Source organism: Papio anubis, chromosome 2 (assembly GCF_008728515.1).
Source record: "Papio anubis isolate 15944 chromosome 2, Panubis1.0, whole genome shotgun sequence".
Lineage (NCBI taxonomy): Eukaryota > Metazoa > Chordata > Mammalia > Primates > Cercopithecidae > Papio > Papio anubis.
The window spans coordinates 102,216,782-102,240,118 of NC_044977.1; the positions used below are offsets into that span (position 1 = coordinate 102,216,782).

The following is a 23,337-nucleotide window of genomic DNA, read 5'->3' on the forward strand; positions in this document are numbered from 1 at the left end:
GTGGGGATCAGAAGGACATCATCCTACCTTACTCCCCATAACCCCTGGAACACATTCCTGGAGTCCAGGGAACGTAGTAGACTTTCTCTTTGCTCATTCCCCCTTGATTTCAGCTTACCTGCTACACGTGAAGGGTTTACCCTTCTCCACCCCCTTGCAAAGTTGCCTGCACCAGGCCCCTTACCGGGTGTTTCAACCAGTGATCCTTAATGGTGGGCCTCATCTTCTTGTGTACCACCACCTCCTGCAGCTCCTCCAATGAAGGGTGCTGGCCAATCTCTTCCTCAAAGGGCAGCATGTACTCATCCACGGGTCCTAGGAGTAAGAGAGAACCTGGCAGGATCACTCCAAGGTCCCACTGCTCCCTATCCCTCAACCTAGGATGCCCAGGGCTGCCATCCTACTTACCGTCTGCAGCCTTGCAGCGAGACACAAGCTCCCACAGCACCAGCCCCATGGCATACATGTCAATGCGCAGGAAGGCATCTCTCTGGAAGTTGATGGCTCCCTCGAGCACCTCAGGAGCCATGTACCGTCTTGTGCCTACCTATGTGAGGACAGAGGAGGACAGGGTTTACAGTGACTGGCCATACACACACAGCTGGGACATGGGAGTTACAGCCTCTGTGCACCAGATGGGGGCAAGACAGAGCAATTCAGACAGGTTATCAATGATGGCAAACCTCGATATTCACCACATTCACAGCAGTTACGAGAGGTCACGGCATCAATTATACTTGGATAATACTTTTTAAATACTATATCCTGGAGAGAATAGTAATCTAAAATGGAATTGTTACCAGATTAATACAAGGAACTACAGATGATGTGTATTTTACTGAGATTAAGACCAAAAACAAAGGGAGAGGGAGAACACTTAAAAATAATAACAGTGATTGTTTTAGGAATTATTTCCTAAGTTTAATTTTTAGTTAATTTTTCCAGGTTCTTTGTTTGGATCCTTAGTACATTTCTTTCTGTTTTATCTTAGGAATTAAAACTAAAAAAGTGAGAGCCAGACTACGAGGACTAGTGATCAAAACCCCAATGGGGAATCTCTACGTTCCCAGCTGACTGTCAGCTACACTGCCTTCCTGGCCTTGGTTTCTCCACTGGTCAAATAAGAGCATTGTTCTGAGTTCTCAGACAGCTCTGAACACATGCAGTCACCCTCATCTGTGCACCTCGCCAGCTGAGCACGAAAAGGGCAAAGTATCTACCCTGGGCCTGCCCTTGTCTTCCTGCCCTGTGAGGCTTGTTACCTGTCCGTGGGTGTCCCCTGGAGGTTTCCCTGGCTCAAATCGAACAGCCAAGCCAAAGTCAGCCAGCACAGCTGTGAGGTCGCTCTTCAGCAATACATTCTTACTTTTAAAGTCCCTGTGGAAACAAGTGGGCAGAGATAAAGCTTAACATCATGATCCAACTCCCACTTTGGTTCCCAAGATACTAGAGTCTATGCCCTAGTCAGTCCCCAGACCAGGTTATCCCCCGCTACCTGGGGTGCAGAGGTGAAGCAGCACAGGCAGGCAGCTGCAGGAGCCCACATAGGTGTGAGAATCCCTCAGTGCACTTCAGATGGAAGGCTTCCCCCCCCAGGACTGGCAAAGCAACACCTACCCTAACGGCTGGGCAGACCCTGTCCCAGTCCCCACACTATCACAAAGGCCAGCCCATATATTCTCAGAGGGGTTGTGGACAGGCACACTGGCCTGGGATGCAAGTTTTCTCAGAAGAATTTACAGCATTTGGAATGTGAATGAGAATAGGAATTTAATATTAGCTTTTCTAGGATCTTGCAGATATCCCTTAGGGCCTCGAGCTCACCATGAAGGCCGGGTGAAGCAAGGGTGCTGTTGCATGCGCCCAGCTCCACCTCTAACTAAGCAAAGCTATTTGTGGTACTCAATTTCCCCAGTGCCTGTCTCAGCCCTGTTAGGATTCGACTGAGTGGTAAGTACAAATGCTTAGGGCCACACCGGGAATACCTACTAGGTGTTCCTATTAAGTTGAGCCATATAGTGTAGACAACATTCAACCTTTTGACCTATAAGAATAGCACTTTCATACAGTCAACCTTCTATGTCATTACTGTTATTACCATCAGGGACCCTTCAGCTGTGAACGCTGGAATTTGAGGATCATTCCCCTCCCTCACAGTCACAGAACCAGACTCAACTAGCTATAGGACCTTGGCTAAGTCATTCAACTTCTCTGTACTACTGTTCCTCATCTGCAAGACAGAGCTGAGAAATATAGTACTTGTCTCAATGGGCGGTAATGAAGGTTAAATGAATTGACACTTCTCAAGTGTTTAGAGCATTGCCTGCCATTTAGTAAGCAGGACAGTGATGAGCTCATTCAGAGTTTCTTAAAGTGTGGTTTGAGGACCCCAGAAAATCTCTAAGACTGTTCCAAGGGAATCTATAAAGTCAAAATTATTTTCATTTATTTGCTTTTTGAAGGCTCATTCTCTTAGGAGCATAACTCTATGCTCCTAAGAGCTACATGAGATGTGATGTCATCACTCTGACAGCAAATGGGATGTGTGGGTGTGCTCGAATACAGCAAATATCAATAGTCATAATCCATTTACACAAAAGTCCTTTTAAGAGTATAAAGGGGTCCTAGACAATCTGAGAACTACTGAGCCAACTCTCCAACCAAAGTAATGGAGTCAGCACTTCATGTGGCCATTAGAGGGCACCACAAACCAGCTTCGGAGGCCATGCCATCCCCAGGACACAGTGGGAAGGCCAGGTTTTGTGCCCAGCTGCCTCAGACACACAGCAAGCAGAATAAGTATGTTTAGGAAGTTGAGACATCTCCAGACACTGCTCTCACCCACCAACCCTTCCTACAGCTCCAAGTCAAGTGCAGGAAAGGCATGTGCTGACCCTAATACCTGTGGGCAATAGACGGCTTGTGGCCCTCGCCACGGCACCAGGGCACGTCCTCATGCAGGTATGAGAGGCCTCGTGACATCGTCTCTGCTACATGACACAGTTCGTTCCATGTGATGATGTTCCCCTTGAGGTAATCCGTGAGGGAGCCCTGAGAGAAGACAGCACAGAACTTGAGCGCAGATTCTGGGTACAGGACAGGACCCAGCCCAGCCCTGGCAGAGAAGTCTCAGTGGGCCAATGACTAGGCTGCCCTCCTGGGAGGCTACTACAATTGATATGGAAGATAGATGAGGCCAGGAGGCAGGGAGGGCTAGGGGGTGGGAATCATGCAGTCACTACTCTTATCACAAAAACTTATCCCAGGGTGAGAGGTTCCTATCATAGGGGCACCTATGTCCACTCCTATGGCAGGGGTAACCTCATCGTGGATAGTGCTACCGGGGCAGAGTACCTCATGGTGGACACCTCCACAGGGAAGGGGTCATCATATTATGGAGAGCCACCAAGGGGGCATTCTATCTCCTCTCAGAGTCCATTCTGATGGGTGTGGCTCACCTTGTCATGGAAGGCCGTGATGAGCCACAGCTCTACTTCGAGGTTGGAGCCTCGCTTCTCGGCAGCAATGAACTGTAGCAGGTTCTCGTGCTTCATGCCAGGTGTGCTGAAGATCTCCCGTTCACTCTGCCACGACTGCTTGTCCTGAGGCCGGGGGTGAGGGGTTGGGGGGACAACTGGCTGGTTTAGCCCTGCTACAGTCACATTGCCCTACAGCAGAACAACCATTCCCCATTCCCCACTCCCGAGCCTCCCAGCTGATTCCCCACCCCGCAGCCTCGCAGCTTCAGCATTTGTAACAGGACCAGGAGAAGATCTGTATTAAGCTAGGTCCTGGAGCATGAGGCCAACAGTGATCCTTGAGATCACTTAAGCCTAGCACTTTGATTTACAAACGGGGCCAGTAAGGTCCACGGACGGGAAGTGAGTGACCCCGTATCACCCAACAAATGAGGCAGAGCCAGACCTGGTGTCCAGGGCCGCTGGAAAGAACTGAATGTCAAAAACAAAACCTTGGAAACTGGGGCAAATCAAGGTTTTGCAAAGCCCTACCCTAGTCCTATGATAAAATTCCACAGTTGCATGAAATCTACAGACCAGCCAAGTGTAACATGAGTAAATAGGCCCAATAAGGCTCACTTTTCTCTAATACCACAATGTATTTGGGGTTTGGATTGCCTCAGGGCAGGAGAGCCTCCAGTTCAAGCTACAGTGGAGGCAGAGGACCTGGATGGAGCCCCTCAAATACTCACCTGGAGTGGGAAGATCTTGACAGCTACAAAGTCATTCATGAGCTGGGCCTTCCAGACACAGCCAAAGCGCCCCCGAGCCTTGATCTCCAGCAGCTGCAGTGGCTTCAGGCCCACCAGAGGGGATGGGGGTGGAGGCCCAGGGTCCTGGGGGAGAGCAAGGCTTAATAAGGTCTGGCCTGTCCTCCCGACCTCTACCCTGCCCTGCCCCAAGCCAGCACTGTCTCACCTCATGGATGTCCACATGACCGTACGGGGGCTTGCGATGCCGGTACATCCAAAAGGCCAGCAGGACGATGAGGGAAAGGCCCCCAATGGGCAGCAGTGAGTAGGCCAGCACCGTGAGCAGGGTGGGGGCTGTCGGAGGTGGCTCATACGTGACTGGGGGACACACAGAGCCCTGTGTCAAACAGTCTGCCCACCCTCACACCTCCAGAGCCAGACTACAGGGCCCTGTAGCCACACCCCACCCAACTGAGGAGCCAAGAGCTCCAAGCCAAAGAGGCCCAGGTCGGCTGACTCAAGGCCCCACTTCCACACTGCCCCCTCACCTTCCGGGCCCCCAGCCTCTGGCAAATGAGTGAAGCGCTCGTTGCAGAAGTTGCCTTCACAGCAGCAGAAGTACACCTGGGGGTTCTCCTCAGTGGCCACACACTCCTGCCTGGAGGCACAGAATTTTCCATACACCCCTCACCTGGGGGATGCAAGACTGCCCCAGGCCTGCCCCGCCAACCCCTCCTCACAGACAGAGCACCTCATGGGCAACATCAGGGGGATGGTGTGAACTCACCTCCCCTACAGGAGACCCAAAGCCAAGGAGGAACAGCCAGGGGTTGACACTCACTGAGACCCCTCCTCAGGGTTGAGGTAGGACAAATAGGGTGTGGAAGGGCGTGGGGCCCTGGCTACCATCTCAAGAGCCCGTTCTCGGTCCTTTATCTCCCACTCAGACATCCTGAGACCCAAATGGTCCAGTGGGCAGTATAAGTGCAGGTGGGTCCAAGAGGAAAGGAGGGCGAATCGTGGAGTACCTATCATAGCAGTTGAAGTCATCTAGCCAGCAGCCCTTCTTCACGAGCTCGATGGTGCCAGAGCTGTTGCGCCAGGAGGCGTAGCAGTGCAGCCGCTTGTCCTGCTCGCCCTCGCAGCGCTCCAGGCCGCTCTGGTTGGTGCGCTCCAGCTCCCAGTTGGCGTTGTAGTAGATGCACTCCCGTGTCTCAGCCTCCCCACGCCCAGAGCCTGTGCCCCAGAGAAAAGAGAACCACTGAGCATGCCCCTGGGACCACCACCCAAACCCCTACTCCCAGTCCTGGGTGCCAGGCCACCCTGAGGGAGGGAGGCCGGGTGGTGGGTTGGGGTCACCAACCCCCTGCACTCACCCCTGGACGCAGGCCACCCATCCATCCAACACCTCTTAATTTACATGTACCAGTTGGCACCAGCCCCCACCTTATTCTGCAGCCCATCACAGCTGCCCCTAGGCCTAAGCAAAAGAGAGGAGGCAGGAAACCTAATGCCCCAGAAGGATGGATAAACAGCCAGCCAGACAGAGGCCAGATGCACAGAAAGGCCACCAACACCTGAGGCTCCTGGGTGGGGGTGGGGCTACTTCCCTGCTGCAGCAGAAACTGATGAAGGGGCACCCTTAAAACCCCAGGGCACATCAGAATCACCGTATGTTGGAGGTGTGGGAAAGAGGACCAGTGTTCACTCAAATATATATTTCCAGGCCCAATCCAGACCCATCCCAATGGGAATGGGTGCAGAATATGTGCTTTTAACCACCTCTATCTGTCTCAGGTGATTGTGACAAAGATCTCAAGGACCACTTGGCAAAACTGCAAAGGGGAGTGGCTTCCTGCTGCTCCTGTCTCTGCCCCCAAACCCCCTTCTCACGACAGTTCCCCAGGGAGACCATGCCAGTGGGTCCTCCACAACTCCCTGCCCATACGTAAAGGGAAGCAAGGACCCTGTAAGCGTCCTTTCTACACCCAGCAACCACACCTGGTACTGAAGAACATAAGGAATGTTCTCCATGCAGGGCTGGAGAACATAAGGAATGAGGCCTGCGTGTACAGGGTAAGCCTCTCAAAGTCACCAAGGGAATACGTGCCTCAGGCAGAGGAGGGCTAGATGGTGGCTTAACCTGCGATCACAGATCATTCTCCTGGCTAGGCTTCTGATGACCCCGGGGCACTCCCCATCACTTCTGAACCCCTTTCCACCTGCTGCAGGAAGTGCCACCCAGGTGGACAACCACTTCAACCCCCACCATTCAAACACTTTCCTTCAAACTTGATTTCAAACATTCCCCAAATCCATCTTCCTCACCATCCCCTACAAAACAACCTCCAGTCCCAGCCCCAGTCTACTCCCACTACCCCCAGGAACCACATAGCCCTGAGATGGGAAAGAATATGGAGATGCCAAAGGATGTTCGGTTCTGTCTGAAAGCTCTGCCAGCACCCCATTATAGGCTGCCCACAATGGAGGGAGGTGGTGGCATTTACAACCTCATTGCTAGAACCCCACGCAGACACCTGAGAGGATAGTTGCACCAAGCATCCAGCCATCCTGTCCACACTTCTTGGGCCCAAGTAGGCCAGTGACCTGGCACCACTCCTGGCTGGTCTTCTACCACTATTCCCGTCCCAGGAAGGAGGGAGGGGTCAGAGTCAATCCCATCAGACAGCCAGCCCATCAGCAGCCAAGAGCCCTACTTCGCCATCAGCCTCAATGGCTGACTGGAGTAGCAAGGAACACAAACCCTGCCCTGACCTTTGGGGAGGGCAAAGTACCCTGAACGCTAGTGTAGCCTAAGGACATCCTCACTCTCCTCTCCACCCCCATTGGTGGCCTTCATGAGGAAAGAGCTTGATTTCCCAGGGTATACCCCAGAGAGAAGGATACTGACTGGCTGTCAGGTGAAAGAAGCCCCCCACCACTGGAGCAGCCATTCCCCTGTCAAACCCAACCCCTTTCTGCATCTCCCTGAAGTGATAGGATGTTTCTTCCAGGGGCAGGAGCAAGCAACGAAACTCAAGGATCCAGGTAGCGCCCAAGGGTCCGAAATGTCACCCAATCAGAATGGCAGTGCCCAGCCACAGCTCTGGTCATTCTACACCAGGTAGCCTAGGCTCTGACACTTGTGAAAGGCAAACGCACGGCCTCCTGACCAGCCAGTCAGCTGGGACTCAGCCTCTTCCAAACGAAGGGCCTCAGGGTCCACAGAGAGGCTTACGAGGGTACACACTGGCTTCCCCAGTCAGGCCCTTCATCAAGCATGTGGCTTTAAGGTTTAGAGGGAGAACCTGAGAGGGTGGGGTGGGAGTAGCTGACCAAAGGCTGAGCAAGCACACCAGGGCCAGGACTGAGGCTTGCACCTACGTTGCCCCAGTCTGCCTGTAGCAGCACCCAATGACTGGGTTATTCGAAGCACCCTGCCCAGAGGCCACAGGGCCTCCTCCCGCCAGGCTGGGCCCCACTGCATCCACGGCAGCAGTTCTAGTGGGGGTCCGTGGAGACCTGAGACTTGTGGGGCCAGCCAGGAAGCTACACTGCAGACAGGGAAGCTGGGCACTCCCCTACCTTCCTTCCCTCACTGCAGCCACACCATAATGTCACACCCTTGAATGTGATCAGCTTATAGGCTTCATAAGTTGGAAGTTACCACCTCTGACCGTAGGGTTCCCCACCTTCCTCTGATTTCAGCTCTTCCCTCTCCCTCAGCTGAGACCACGCAAACTTTCTACTTCCACTGGCCCTTGTGCTTCCCCTGCCACTTAACTTAACCACCCTTGACTAATGGCCTATTGTTGCTTAAAGGAATATCTCAGACATCTGAAAAGTGTACCAACAACATAACCAAAAATAATCTCCAAGATGAAATAACACAACGAACACTTGTATGAGAAATAAAACATTACACACGTACTCGACAACTACTTCCTAAATGTCAGGCTTTCCCCACAAGACTGGAAAGCCAATGAAGGCAGGGCCCTTGCTGTCCTGAGTGGTAGAATCACTCCAAACACATCATGGATGGATGGGTGGACAGACAGATGGACAGAAGGGTGTAGGTATCATGGCTAGAGCAAGATTTCGAAAGGAGGGAACAACAAGGAAGGATGGCCTCAGCCTGCAGCCCAAGCCCTAGGTCCTTAGAGTTTCCATCTCCATTGAGACAAGCAACAAGCCTCTGTGCTGAGGTAGGAGTCCAAACAAGGGAGGCCAACAGAGTAACCTCCTCTCTCCAGGCCACTGATAAGTCAGGGACCACCCTCTAGCCACTACCATGGGCAGGACCCAAGTGAAGAGGCTGGGAGTTCCAAATCTCAGAGGACCCAAGGGTTCAAGACGTCACCTGGGCCAGGCACAATGGCTCACGCCTGTAATCCCAGCACTTTGGGAGGCCAAGACAGGCAGATCACCTGAGGTCAAGAGTTCGAGACCAGCCTGGCCAGTGTGGTGAAACCTCATCTCTACTAAAAATACAAAAATGAGCCAGGCGTGGCAGTGGGCACCTGTAATCCCAGCTACTCAGGAGGCTGAGGCAGAATAATCACTTGAACCCAGGAGGCAGAGGTTGCAGTGAACTGAGGTCGTGCCATTGCACTCCAGCCTGGGCGACAAGAGCGAGACTCCATTTCAAAAAGATGTCACCTGACCCCCATCTGACCAGATCCTCCTACTGGCAACCCAGCGAAACATGGCAGACATGAGTGGGCCAGACTTCAAGTCCTACTCCAATACTTCACAGCTAAGGAAGTTGTAGCAACTAATTGAATTAATGCACTTTAAGAGTGGTTAGAACACTGCCTGGCACACTGGCTGTATTAGAGCCACACCTACCCCCTACTCCCTATGACAATCCCTTACAACACAAGTACCCTGTATGACTCCCAGCCCATCAAGTCACACCATGCCTACAAGAGCTTTATGTTCAGAGCCCTATGTAACATTCCATGCCCCTCCCTCACCACAGGGCTCTGCTGCCAGCTGGAGACCCAGGGGCCTCCCCCATTCCTCTCTCTTCCCCAGACTCTCCTTCACACACTCAGCTATTTATAGCCTCTGGCAATACTCCAACCATAGGCCACCTCTGCCTTTTGATAGAGATTCCCACCCACACCCAGGAAGCCAGGGCATCCATGCACAGGTGGCTCCCCTTGACCCCCAGCCCACTCAGCTAACCTGGCAGGAGGAGAAGCCATGCTCCCAAGATGGGGGTGCTTATGGTACCCCCTTAGGCCTGCTGCCTCATAGCCCCGAGGTAAATGAGCATAGCTCCCAGACACCAGGACAAGGGGCTTGCTGCATCCCTGAGTCACAGCCAAACCAACTGCTGGCCTCCAAAGGAAGGTGAAATACAAGTGGCAATGTCCCCAAGGAGGCAGTCCCTATGCTCCAAGAGGCCTAATCCCAGTGGAAAGAAAGTACCCAGGGCTCCCCAAACCTTCCCTCCTGGCAGGACACCACTCCCAGATACACCACTCCCGACCCCCACACAAACACGCAGTACATGCACACACACACACAGTACATGCAGACTGCACTCTGAACTAACATTTCTGGCAGCAGAACCTAAGCTGGCTAGTTTTGATGCTCGAAGACATGCACTGGGAGGTCAAACACTGGGAGGTTCGCTTCTCCTATGAAGCAGCTCAGCCCACTAGACTTTGGACATACCCACTATGCCCTGAGGAGAAAAGGGAGAAATCTCACCAGGGTCCTGTCTGCGAGGGGCTCAAAGTGCAATGGGGAGAGAAAGAGGAGGAGATGGTTCAGAGGTGAAGTGTCCATGCCCACCTCCCCTGGAGTCCCTGAGCTTTGCACTTGGGTGTCCCCAGTCCAGCCAGTGTCTCCTAGAGGAACTGACCCCAGCAGCCAGCAGAACCACTGCTCGGTTGGCTCCTGGAGGCCCCTTGGCAGCCACCTACCCCAGGGAGCAGGTGCCCAGTCCCACCTTTGTGAGGAGTGCCACTCACCACTACATCTATCTAGGTCTGCTTCTGCCAGCACACTGGGGCACACCCTCCCAGAAGCCTCCATGGCCAAGAGAAGGACAAGAAAGAATGTCTCAGGAGGGCCAGTGTTTTCCCTCTGGTGTCCAGCCTTCACATCTGCCCAGAGAGAAGAGGCAGCTCTCCCCACAGACAGCACCCCTCGAAAGGCAGCCCTGAGTCTGCCCAGCTGCCTTTATTGCCCTAGCAGGTCCCTCCATAAGAGCCAAGGAGGGCCAAGAGCAGTGACTTATCCATGTTATGATTCCACACCCCTAGCTCCACAAAGCAGCATCTACCACCTCCCCAGGACCAGAGTAAGGGCAACCGGGTGTAGAGATGGAGGGAACCTGAAGAGACAGATGGGGCCAGGAAGGAAGGCTAGAGTGTATAACAAAGACACTGACACACGCACACACGTGTATGCACATTGTGGAGTGGCATGTATAATAGGGGAGAAAAAAAACCCCAAATATTCCAACATTGTGTCTTTGCATTTCTTTTACCTGAGAGAGTAACTCTTGACTGTTTCTGGCAATCAAATACAATCGCTAATACATATGCTTTTTCTCCTTCATCCATGTATTTATAAGCCATCCAGGTTGACACACATTTATGTAATACCTATACAGCTCACACTACATCCCAGGTCCTATACTAAGCATTCTTCTGCAAAGAGTAACTTATTTAATCCTCATAATAAACCTGTGCAGGTCCTCATTTTATAAAAACTGAGGCACAAAGAGGCTAAGTAACTTACCAAGTTATTTATTGTCAAAATCAGGCTTCAAACCCAGGCAGCCTGTCTCTAGAGTGCATGTTCTTTATATACTGCTGCCTCTCCTGCAGCTCTGAAGTGCATTTATTTCAGAAGCTTAAAACCTCACATAACTTTAAGCATCCACTCACCTACTGGACTCAGGTTATTTATGTTTGTTGATCTCAGCAATGCCATCATGAATTCTTTTTTACATTTTTGTGTGTGTGTGTGCTCATGTGTGGGCATTTCTTGGCTAGGTCATAGGGTCTAAACATCATCAACTGACTAAATACCGTTAAACTGTTCTCCAAAGTGGATGTGTCAATCTAAGTTCCCAACAGATGACAGCCCCACCTGGGGTTCACCTGGTGAGTGTGAAATGGTACAATTTGGATCTGCATTTCCCTGATTACTTGTGAGACTGATCATCTTCTCACGATTATTAACATTTCCTTCTGAGAACTGCTTGTTTGTATCTTTTCTCATTTTTCTACTGGATTGCTTTTCCTTTGAGTTATAGAAATTATTTTATATATTCTTGGTAATAAAACTTTTCTTACTATATAGTAACCCTCTTTATTTGCAATGAATGCTCTTTGCCAAAAGTCCATTTTATCTGATGTTAACATAGCTATATGACATTTCGTGTGTGTTAGTATTAAAGAAAATTATCTTTTCTAACTTAAAGAAATCTTTCTCTCTTCCCTCCCCCCAAATCAATCTAACACCATCTTTTAATTAGAGTTCAGTCTCATTACATTTATTATTACTGGGTATGTTTACATATATGATTACTGGGTATGTTTAAATTTGTTTCTTCTCTACTGTTACCTCTGTTTGGATTATCTTTTTAAATTTCCTATTTTAGCCACTTTTGAAGTTATACATCTCATTCCTATTCCGTTGTAAGCTAGGCCTATAAACTTTAATGGGTACACTTACACTGAAAGGGTAAATCAACATCTCTACCATCCCTCATTGGAACTTAAATATTTGAAACTCTAATGACTCTTCCAATGTACATCTAATTTAACATATTGCTTGTGTTCAGTATTTAGTGTCATTGTTCTTACTACCCAGCTCCCAAATCAGACATTATTTGTGTCTGTATTTTGTAAGTGTCCATACAGTCATCTTTCCCTGCATCTCTGCGTTTCTGAGACCACTGTCCTTACTGAAAAAAAATCTTTCAATAGAGATCTCTTGGCAGAGGAGCCTTTGTTGCTTTTCTCAAAATATTTTGTCTTTCTTCCTGAATTGCAATTTAGATGAACATAAAATTTTAGATTGTTATTTTATCTCAGCTCTCTGAAAATATTATTCCACTATTTTCTAGCTTCCACTACTGTTGCTGAAAAGTCTGCTATTAATTTAACTTTGTAGATATTCTGTTTTTTTCTCTCTGGCTGCTTTCTCTCTTTGCAGTTTCACTACAAGGTACGTGTCTAAGTATATATTTAAATTTATACTACTTGGGGTTCACTATGCCTTTAGATTCTAATGACTTGTGTTTTTTGTCAATTCTGACAAATTCTTGGCTATTATCAACTTGAATATTGCATCTCCATATTCTATGATTCTGAAATTCCTATTACAAGCGTATTAGACCTTCTCATTCTGTCCAGTCTCTTAACTCTCCTTTCCTATTTTCCAATTCTGTGTCTAAACACCATTACAGGTATTTCCTGAAGATCAACTTCCAATTCACGAATTCTCTCTTAAGCTATGTCTAATCTGTTGTTTAGTCCTTCTACTCAATTTATAAATTCAATTATTCTATTTTTTTCATTTCTATAAGCTCTATTAAAAAGAAACTTCCTGGTCAATTTTGATACTTCTGTACTTTGGCCTACTTCCAAATCTCTCTTAGAATTCTATAATTTAACTTCCTGAAAGTTTGCTTCTGACATTTGTTATTTCTGACTTTACTCATGGTACTGTTTCCTCATAGGACTTTAGAATTTTGAATACTGAGTTTATGTTCATTGGGGCCTTTTCTGTTGGACTACTTTGAGGCCAAGTTTGAAGGGGCAACCTTTCAAATGTAACTTATATTTTTGGCTTCTGCCAGTCTCCCTAGGACATTAACTATTTGGAACCACTTTAATTTCTCAACTTAGTTTACCAGAGAACAGGATGGTAAACGCCAAGCTCACATGAGCATAGGCCTATGGTCACAAATTCTCAGGGAAACTACCCCAACCCCAACCCCGACCCAGTCTCAGACAATTTCATTATTTAGTCTCTTTGTCAACAAAGACATATTTCCTCTAGCCCACATTTTTACTGAAGGTATAACACAACAGAAGTCTGAGGCCATGCAAAGGCCTCAGTCTCAATTCTACATCTTGTCTCCTCTTGTCCACACTGCTACTAAACCCACATCTCTAAATTACAAAGACAGGCAAAGTCCCCAAGGAATCAACAGTTTCAGCCAGTGAAGGCATACAGCTCTAGTTTCCAGCCCTTTCTTGCTTTTCCCTTACTTCTTATACATGCAGCAATGTATATGCATTTTTAAAAGGGTGTTTATTATACTTTTTCCAGCATTTCTATGTATTTTGCATGAGGATTTTCCACTGTTCTGTTCACTACAAATGCCAGAAATGTAAATACAAGAGCACCTTCCAAGGTGACAGGAGGAATTCCATCTGCCTTCAGAAGTCCCGCCTAGGAACAAGGAACCAAGCCAGGTGACCTCAAGTCACTTCCAACTTGGACTTTGTAAACAAGGACCTGGCACCATCCTCCCACAGCTCTGAAATACATGCCTTTTCCCAGGCCCCATCACTCCTGGACAACACTGGAAGGAGAACTTCCAGGTAAACGCCAAGGATTATACACAAACATTTCCTTTTGCTCCCTCCAGTAGTCCCACTAAAACCACAGTAAAGTATTTTAAGGCATAAATCTGTAAGAACAAAGAGAACAGGAGAGAACCACAGAAATGACATTTCAAGGCTGGAAAGCATTTATACACATGGTAACTGATCACACAGATTCCTAAGTTGGCTCTAGATAAAGTAGAAAAGCAATGTGACTTCCCCCACAGAACCCTTCAAAACTCAGGAATTTGTGGCACCAGATGTCTCTGAAAGAATAGGGTAAAGATGAGTCTAAAGACAGAAGAGTTGGTTAGTAAGGTACAGTCAGATCCTCAGATCCTACCACCACTCATCATGGTTGACCCTCTCCAACCCAGCGAAGATTATGTTTATTTTCCAAAGAAAATGAACTGAGAGCCTCTTCGACAAAGAGGAGCAGGCAAATCTGAGGGCACAGGTATCACACTGAAACAGGAGGAAAACAGAACAATATACCAAATACAGGAACCCCTAGTTCTCATCCCCTGTGACTTCCAGGATGTTAATATCCAGGCTTGCCCCCTCCAGACAGAAAACAGAAGATATTTCTCAGGGAAATCCAATTAATTCCCAAAACAGCCCAATCAGATCACCCTTGATTAAGCCAACTCCACCCACAGAGTCAGAGCTTTTAATAAGTATTCAGGTCCATCCTTAAATATTTATTAAGAATTTTTACATCAGGCCCGGCATGGTGGCTCATACCCACAATCCCAGCACTTTGGGAGGCTGAGGCGGGCAGACTGCTTGAGCTCAGGAGTTCGAGACAAGCCTGGGCAACAGGATGAGACCTCATCTCTTCCAAAAATACAAAAAATTAGCCAGGCATGGTGGTTTGCACCTGTGGTCCCAGCTACTTCAAAGGCTGAGGTGGAAAGATCGCTTAAGCCTGGAGGAGCAGTGGTTGCAGTGAGCCAAGATTGCACTGCTGCACTCCAGTCTGGGTGACAGAGTGAGACCCTGTCTTAAAAATAATAATAACTTTTACATCATATATTTATTAGAAATATTAGCTGTATTTATCTCATCTGGTCTATGTTCCCTTGTCTCTTATTGCTTTCTTCTCAACTGAAGAATTCTCTATTATTCCATGCCTCCTTTTTTTTGGACACAGGGTCTTGCTCTGTGACCTAGGCTGGAGTACAGTGACTCAGTCACAGCTCACTGCAGCCTCAAACTCCTGAGCTCAAACGATCCTCCCACCTCAGCCTCCCAAGTAACTCAGACTTACAGGTGCATGCCACCACACTCGGCTGATTTTTTTTTATTTTTTGTAGAGATGGGGTCTCACTACATTGCCTAGGATGGTCTCAAACTCTGGGCTCCAGTGATCCTCCCCACTTGAACTCCCAAAGTGCTAGGATTACAGGCATGAGCCACTCACTCGGCTCATTTGTCTGCCTTTTTTTTTCTTTTTTTCTATTTTGAGACGGAGTTTCGCTCTTGTTGCCCAGGCCAGAGAAAAATGGCACAATCTCAGCTCACTGAAACCTCTGCCTCCCATGTTCAAGCGATTCTCCTGCCTCAGCCTCCCGAGTAGCTGGAATTACAGGCATGCGCCACCATGCCTGGCTAATTTTGTATTTTTAGTAGAGATGGGATTTCTCCGTGTTGGTCAGGTTGGTCTTCAACAACGCACCTCAGGTGATCCGCCCACCTCAGCCTCCCAAAGCACTTGGATTACAGGCGTGAGCCACCGCACCCAGGCCATTTGTCTCTTTTTTAGCTTGAAAGTTATAATCTATTCTTTAAGTTACCCTAGAGATGACAGCATGCCTTATCAAAATTTAGTATTACTTGGTAGTTCCACTCTCTTCCTGGCCATTGTAAGAATCTTTAGAACAATTTAAATTCATTTTCACTCCACTCTCACATACAGCATTGTTGCCAAGCATTTTCTTTTGTGGTATTTCAAACTCAGTAACACATTCTCACAATAAATGCCTGAATATTTATTATTTTCATTGCTCTTCATTCTTCTCTTCATCTCTGACATTCCATCTGGATTTATTTTCCTTCTGCCTGAAGAACACATTCCTTGACATGTTCCTTCTTTTTTAAGAAGTTCTGTAGGCCAGGTGTGGTGGCTCATGCCTATAATCCCAGCACTTTGGGAGGCTGATAGGGGTAGATCACGAGGTCAGGAGGTGAAGACCAGTCTGACCAACATGGTGAAACCCTCTCTCTACTAAAAAATACAAAAATTAGCCAGGCGTTGTGGCGTGTGCCTGGAGTCCCAGCTACTCAGGAGGCTGAGGCAGGAGAATTGCTGAACCTGGGAGGCAGAGGTTGCAGTGAGTCGACATTGCCCCACTGCACTCCAGCCTGGGTGATAGAGCAAGACTCCATCTCAAAAAAAAAAAAAAAGGGGGGGGTTTTGTTTAAAAATTGACACGTAATAACTGTACATATTTATGGGGTAGAATATGTTTTGATACATGTATACACTGTGTAATGATCAAATTAGGGTAATTAGCAAATCTATTACCATTTATCATTTCTTTGTGGTAGGAACATTCAAAATCCTCTCTTCTAGCTATTTTGAAATATACCATACATTCTTGCTAACTACAATCACCCTACGGTGCAACAGACCAGAACTTATTCCTTTAAATGTAATTTTGTACCCTTTGACCACCCTCTCCCCATCTGATCTCCTATCTACGTCCTTAGCCTCTGGTAACCACTATTCTATGCACTATTTCTATGAGATCAACCTTTTTAGATTCCAAATATAAGTGAGATAATATGGTATTTGTCTTTCCATGTCTGGCTTATTTCACTTAACATCATGATGCCTTCTTTCCGGAACGACAGTTTCACTTGATACCGAATTTTAGGCTGACAACTACTTCTTTCAGCACTTAAAGCTATCATTCTATTGTCTTCTGGCTTCCACTGTTTCTATTGAGAAGTTAGCTGTCAGTATAACTACAGCTCTTTTGATAATAATGCCTTTTTTCTCTAGCTGCTTTCAACATTCTCTGTCTTTGGTTTCCAGAATTTTTATTGTGATGGATATAGATGTGGATTTTTAAAATTTATTGTCTTACCTGGGATTCACAGGACCTCCTGAATCTGTGGCTTGATATCTTTAATTTTAGAAAGTTCTCAGCTATTATCTTTTCTGCCTCATTCTCTCTCCTTTACTTCTGTGGCTATGATTTCATGAATCTTAGACCTTCTCATTTCATCCTCTATGGGTTTCTCTTTATTCTGTTGTTATCCATTTTTCTGCCTGTCCGTGGTTCAGTTTATACTTTCTTCTGATCTATCATCCAGTTCACTAATTCTCTATCCAGTTTCACCTAATCCCCTGATAAAAGCATTCACTGATTTATTAATTTCTGTTACTATGCAGAACAAGTCTTTAAGAGATTTTTCCTTTTCATAGTTTTCAGCTATCTGCTGAAATTCCCACTATCATTTCCTTGACCACAGTGAACCCTCTTCTCCTTCTCTTTCTTCTTTTTTTTTAGATGGAATCTCTTTCTGTCACCCAGGCTGGAGGGCAGTGGTGCAATGTCGGGTCACTGCAACCTCCACCTCCCAGGTTCAAGCAATTCCCTGCCTCAGCCTCCCTAGTAGCTGGGATTACAGGGCGCCTGCCACCACACTCAGCTAATTTTGTTGTATTTTTAGTAGAGACAGGGTTTCACCATGTTGGCCAGGTTGGTCTTGAACTAGTGTCCTCGTGATCCACCCACCTCGGCCTCCCAAAGTGCTGGGATTACAGGTGTGAGCCACTGCGCCTGGCTGAACACTTCTATTTTTAAATATGTACACGGCAACTCCAACCTGGAGGTCATCCAGGTTGGCTTCAACTGTGATGTTTTGGCTGGTTGTTTACTTAAAATTACCAGTCATTGTATCTGAAAAATTATAGAGATAATTCGAGGCCTAGAATGACATAAATCCTCTAGAAAGAATTAACATGTCTAAAGGTACCATTACCCAGAACATATTTTCTGGTTTTGGGATGGGTCTTACTGTATTGTTCAGGCTGGTCTTGAACTACTGGGCTCAAATGATCCTCCCCACCTCCCAAGTCTCCCAAGTAGCTGGGATTATAGGTGTGCACCACCACACCCAGCACCCCAGAATATTTCAATCTAACTTTAGTGTTTGTCTACATGTGGGTCCCCCTAACTTCTATATCTTTGGGATCTCAATCCCAAGTAAGTGATTGACTCTGCCCACCCTTTGCTTAGAACTCCAATTCCTGTCTTCCCAGCCCCACAAAGCTATCAAATGCAGCCTCTCAGTTGACCCTATGACTAAAAACAGACCCAAATACCAAAATCATCACCCTAGGCCTTTGTTCTCATGCCGATACTGGCCTGGTAGGTCTTCAGTATCTTCTTAGATATACAATGCCTTCAACCAGAGAAGTTTTATTTTTTCCAGTTTCTCCAGTTACCTTTAGAAAGAGATTTGGTCCTGATTATCAGAAAAGGACATCTCCATATCTGCTTTTTACCCAGTTTTTAGACATATTTTCAGGATCGTAACATGCCCAAAGGCAAGGGAACCTGCACACATACACAGAAATTAAGCCCACCAGTGTAGATAAGATTGTCCATGGACAGTATTAAGCAAGAACAAAAGAGATACCAGGGCAAAGCCCTGAAAAAAGTAACTTCCATTCCAAAATGTCACTCAAGAGGAAAACAGAATTCACTTTCAACCAAACTTTATTGTTTCAGACAGTCATAGACTGAAGTGAGTCCCACCAAAATTCATAGGTTGAGGCCCTAACCTCCAATGTGACTACTGAGTTGGTGCAAAAGTAATTGCGGGTTTTGCCATTAACATATTTACAGATAGGGCCTTTAAGACGGTAATTAAGGCTAAATGAGGTGATAAAGGTGGAACTCCAGTCCAACAGGACTGGCATCCTTATAAGAAGAGACACCTGGAGTAGATACACACAGCAAAAAGGACATAGCAAGAAGGCTACCATATGCCAACCCAGGAGAGAAAAATCACTGGAAACCAATCCTGACAGCACCTTCATCTTTAACTTCCAGCCCCCAGAATTGTAAGAAAAGAAATTTCTGTTGTTTAAGCCACCCAGTCTATGGTATTCCATTATGGCAACCTGAGCAGACTAAGACACAAACAGTGCACATCATACGTATAATGTGGGAAAGATGATTGGAGTATCATTTGTACTAGAAACAGTTCCACAAACTTGAGTGTCATCTAAATTCATTAGCAGGGCCTGACAAGTGGACTTACATAAAGAATCCCAACATAACAGTAAAGAGTAGGCAGCAAGCTGAAGAACAAGACTGGGAAGCAAGAGCTTTGGAGAACAAGTCATCCCAAACTATCTTCCCTAAGTCTTCTGCCAACTGTGGCAGAGAGTTATACAGGGAACAAGGCATACACTCAGCCAGGAACAGAAACTCACCAGAGCTCCTTCTGTCATGAAAAGCTTCTCACCATACTCTAAAATAGTTTTTCTACAGGTTTCTCCAATACCCCCACCATCATTATCACCACATATGAAATTAGAATTTGTCACACTCAGATTTTGTCAAATGCAGTAGGTTCGCCAGTAGTGCCGTTACCCAGAGCTCTTCAGCAACCTTCAGCAAGTGCCTTAGTCTCTTCAGAGTCTGCAGGCAGCATGGAGCCCGGTAAGTGAACACACATATGCACTTCCATCCCAAACCCAGATGAGCACATCCTGGCTTGTCCACTGCTACTTCCCTCATCAGCACAGTACCCAGGAGACTCAGGCACGAGGTAGGAGACGCAGGCACGAGAAGTTATCTCCAGGTTTCCTCATACATTAAGCCAGTGGAAATGAGCGCTTCTCATGTCCCAGCACCGTTCTTGAAAACAGGCTATTTCTAACCTCTGTAATCTAGCATGTCAGCAGGGGTTGGGGTGTGGGGGTGGGAAGGATGCTCACAGATTACCGCAGAGAGCCAACTGCCAAATCACCCAGCTTCTACCCCCACTGCCATCACTTGGGTAGCCTCAAAAAATAAATAAATAAATAAAATAGTGTAACCATTTTTCAGTATCTATTAAAACCAGTAATACATGCCTTAAAATCCAGAAGTTATTTTCTCATCTATCCTTGAGAAACAGTCTGCATACATTCTATACAATCATAAAGTCCAGGCCGGGCGCGGTGGCTCAAGCCTGTAATCCCAGCACTTTGGGAGGCCGAGACGGGCGGATCACAAGGTCAGGAGATCAAGACCATCCTGGCTACACAGTGAAACCCCGTCTCTACTAAAAAATGCAAAAAAAAACTAGCCGGGCGGGTTGGCGGGCACCTGTAGTCCCAGCTACTCGGGAGGCTGAGGTAGGAGAATGGCGTAAACCCGGGAGGCGGAGCTTGCAGTGAGCTGAGATCCGGCCACTGCACTCCAGCCTGGGCGACAGAGCAAGACTCGTCTCAAAAAAAAAAAAAAAAAAAAATCATAAAGTCCATCAATAAAAAGCTAGGTAAAATGTAGTCTATACTTAAACTTTAGAATATTACATAGTTATTAAAAAGATCAAAGTAGATCCACATGTATCAGAAAGTTTGCCAAAGCAAATCTCCGAGTTTAAAAAGCCATGATATTCAACATAGGTTAAAGTCACAAACATGGTGAGGAAAAGATGGACGCAAAGCAGTTTATTCTGTAAGGTTCTATTCATACGAAACACAGAAACAGACGAAACTATTTTATGCTGTTAGAAGTCAGAATAGTAGTTAACCTTAGTGGGTGTTGGTAGAGACTGAAATGGAACAAAACAGGGCTTGCTGGGGATGGGGGGCTGGAAAATTTCTGATTCTTGACTTGGATGCTGACTACACCAGTGTATTCAGTTTGTGAAAATGCTTCTCAGCTGTCACTTATGTTTAATTACTTGTACATTCTTCTGTATATGTTTATACTTCACTAAATGTTTTCGGCATCACCATTTTAGGTGGAAAAAAAAGCCTATTTCTTTTTTTTTTTGAGATGAGACTCACTCAGTTGTCCACAGGCTGGACTGCAGTGGCGCTATCTTGGCTCACTGCGAGCTCTGCCTCCCGAGTTCACGCCATTCTCCTGCCTCAGCCTCCCGAGTAGCTGGGACTACAGGCATCCACCACCACGTCCGGCTAATTTTTTGTATTTTTAGTAGAGATGGGGTTTCACTGTGTTAGCCAGGATGGTCTCAATCTCCTGAACTCACGATTTGCCCGCCTCGGCCTCCCAAAGTGCTGGGATTACAGGTGTGAGCCACGGCGCCTGGCCAAAAGCCTGTCTATTTCTGTAAGTATTTCTATAGATGCACAGGTAAAAATGTCTGGAAGAATATACCTCAGCCTTCAAAGGATTACGTTTGGAGGAGGCCTCAGATGGGGAACAGAGATGATAAAAGGAGACCCTAGTTTTATCCGTAACATCTAAATTTCTGTGATACAATGTAGGTATATTACTTGTTTAAAAAGTAATAATTTGTTTTTAGAAATGGAAAAATTAGTTAGGGCTGAAGTGACTTCTACTCCCCCAACTACACCCCAGGGTGGTTAACCTTTCAGTGATGGGAGGTTTGGATGGGAGGTTTCAGGGCAGGGGAGATAGACTGCATTACCCTGGCCCTCCTTCTACTCCCACACAGCCTTGCAGGTCTCACCCTCAGCCAGAAGGTTCACAGGAGGAGCCAGCCAGGTGGGAAGAGAAACCAGAATTCATCTCTCTAACCCTTCTGCTCCTCTAGTTTCTAAGCCCCAGAGCAGATGAGCCTTTACTCACTATGCCCTCACTACACAGAGAAGCTGGACCTCCTGTGTGAGCCCTGGGCCACAGGACTCCCCTCTAACCCAATATCAAACTTCAGTGAGAAGGAAATTCCCAAAAAGTGCATAAAATAAGAGTTCTTAAACCATGGTTGCCAGCCCAGGCTGGGAAAACTCATGCGTGCTTTCTAAATCAACGGACACATAATAATCCAGTTGGAGGGGAAGGGGAGGAGGGTTATCAATGACACTGGACATTCATTAAAAGGCATTGTCCTCATACCTGAAAACACTGTGCACCACTGCACAAGCCAGAAGGAAAAAACATCCTGGCATCAACACTTGAGAGAGTCAGCTTCCAAGTCAGTCTCCTGTTTTAATTGGTTCAGGTCTGGGAGGCCACAGGGACCCCTCCCTCTCCTCAGATGGACAGATAACAGCTGGTCTGGTCCCATCCTCCGAAATGCTCAGGCACAAACCTGGGAATCAGCCTCCTCCATTCTCCAGCCAAGGGCTTGGGTTTCCAACTAGCCTTCCTTTTCCTTCTCCAAAACTAATTTTAGCCTCCTTGGTTGTCAGAGTGGAACTGAAATAGTCGGCAGAGGAACACACGCAAAGAGCATGAGCTCGCCTCACAAAACACCTCAGCTCCAGCCCAGAAACTGGCCAGGGAGAAGCCCCATTGTCCAGCAGGTCAGACCTGTCCAGGCAACATTCCCCTGGGAAGAGGGCCTCACATTTGCCCAGTGGGACAGGCTTCCTTTCCACACCCGCTTCCAGAGGTCATGTGTCCATGAATGAAAACACCCAGTTGGAGCTGCCAGTCCCAGAAAGAATCTGAAAAAGGCACATGCATGTGTACAGCAAGCCTAGAATAACCAGAGGAAAGCATGGGGCTATCCGAAGGCAGAAAGCCATTACTGGTCCTGGGCCCTGCAGGAAGAGGCATGGCTGACCCCTGAACAATCCCAGTCTGCTTTATCCATTGATTTCTAGCACCTACCATTGTCTTAGTCAGAGACATCACTGACCAATGTAATAAACAAAGAGTCAGAAGAAGGCAGCAGCATTTCCACCCCTGGAAAACCTGGGCATTCAGGAGTGGTACCCCCAGGACCACAAGGAATAGGCACCTCTAGGGCTAGGATGGACCCCTAAGTCTGGTGCAGAATGAGAGACCAAAAAAGGAAGCCCAGAACAAGGGGGTGGGTCTCTGTTTTGGAATACAGAATTAGTGACAGAATGGGAGGGAAGGAAGAGAAAGAATTCTGAGAAGGAAATAAAGTCCCCTTTGTAAAGACCCCAAAAACAGATGGAACTAAAGTCTGAACCTCAGCAAGCACTTCACATACCAGTGATGTGGAGCACTTGGAAACTGGGACTTTGAAAAATGCTTCCGCCATCCTAAGAGTCCAGTTTGTAATCACTTCCCAGTGCAGCAAACTGTGTCTCACTGAGTTCAAGATGAGAGAGAGTCCCACAGAAGCATTCCCTAGCCAAGCTCGAAGCAGGCCAGGGTAGGAGTAGAAAATAAACATGGGGGCAGCCACAGGGGGCTGCCAGCCTGCCAAGCCCAACAGACAAGCTTCCACAGATACAAACCGCTCCACCGGGGCCTCCAGTGCTGGCTGCCGCATGTCTAAGGCAGCGCTGCCCACACCTCCCCAGGTCCACAGCAGGAAGCCTGGCCCTGCCCTCAGATTCCCATCTGGCCACCACACCCTGAAGAGAGGGGAGAGACTTGCACCCATACCTTTGGGGAGAGG

General features: G+C 47.4%; 1 protein-coding gene across 3 annotated transcripts in view; it reads right to left on the reverse strand.

Annotated features, from left to right (window-relative positions):
- Positions 1 to 23,337, reverse strand: part of ACVR2B (activin A receptor type 2B) — a 39,401-nt gene that overhangs the window by 10,406 nt on the left and 5,658 nt on the right. For 2 of the 3 annotated variants that reach the window (XM_003894667.5, XM_009201174.4), the window contains exons 2-10: positions 5,239 to 5,446; positions 4,759 to 4,868; positions 4,437 to 4,588; positions 4,211 to 4,354; positions 3,459 to 3,602; positions 2,903 to 3,051; positions 1,263 to 1,377; positions 409 to 547; positions 185 to 315 (exon numbers count right to left, since the gene is read on the reverse strand). In XM_003894667.5, the coding sequence (XP_003894716.4) occupies positions 185 to 315; positions 409 to 547; positions 1,263 to 1,377; positions 2,903 to 3,051; positions 3,459 to 3,602; positions 4,211 to 4,354; positions 4,437 to 4,588; positions 4,759 to 4,868; positions 5,239 to 5,446 (1,292 nt within the window). Of the gene's footprint in view, positions 1 to 184; positions 316 to 408; positions 548 to 1,262; positions 1,378 to 2,902; positions 3,052 to 3,458; positions 3,603 to 4,210; positions 4,355 to 4,436; positions 4,589 to 4,758; positions 4,869 to 5,238; positions 5,447 to 11,118; positions 14,560 to 23,337 lie in introns of those variants that run through there. The other variant, XM_031663467.1, reaches the window with a different exon arrangement.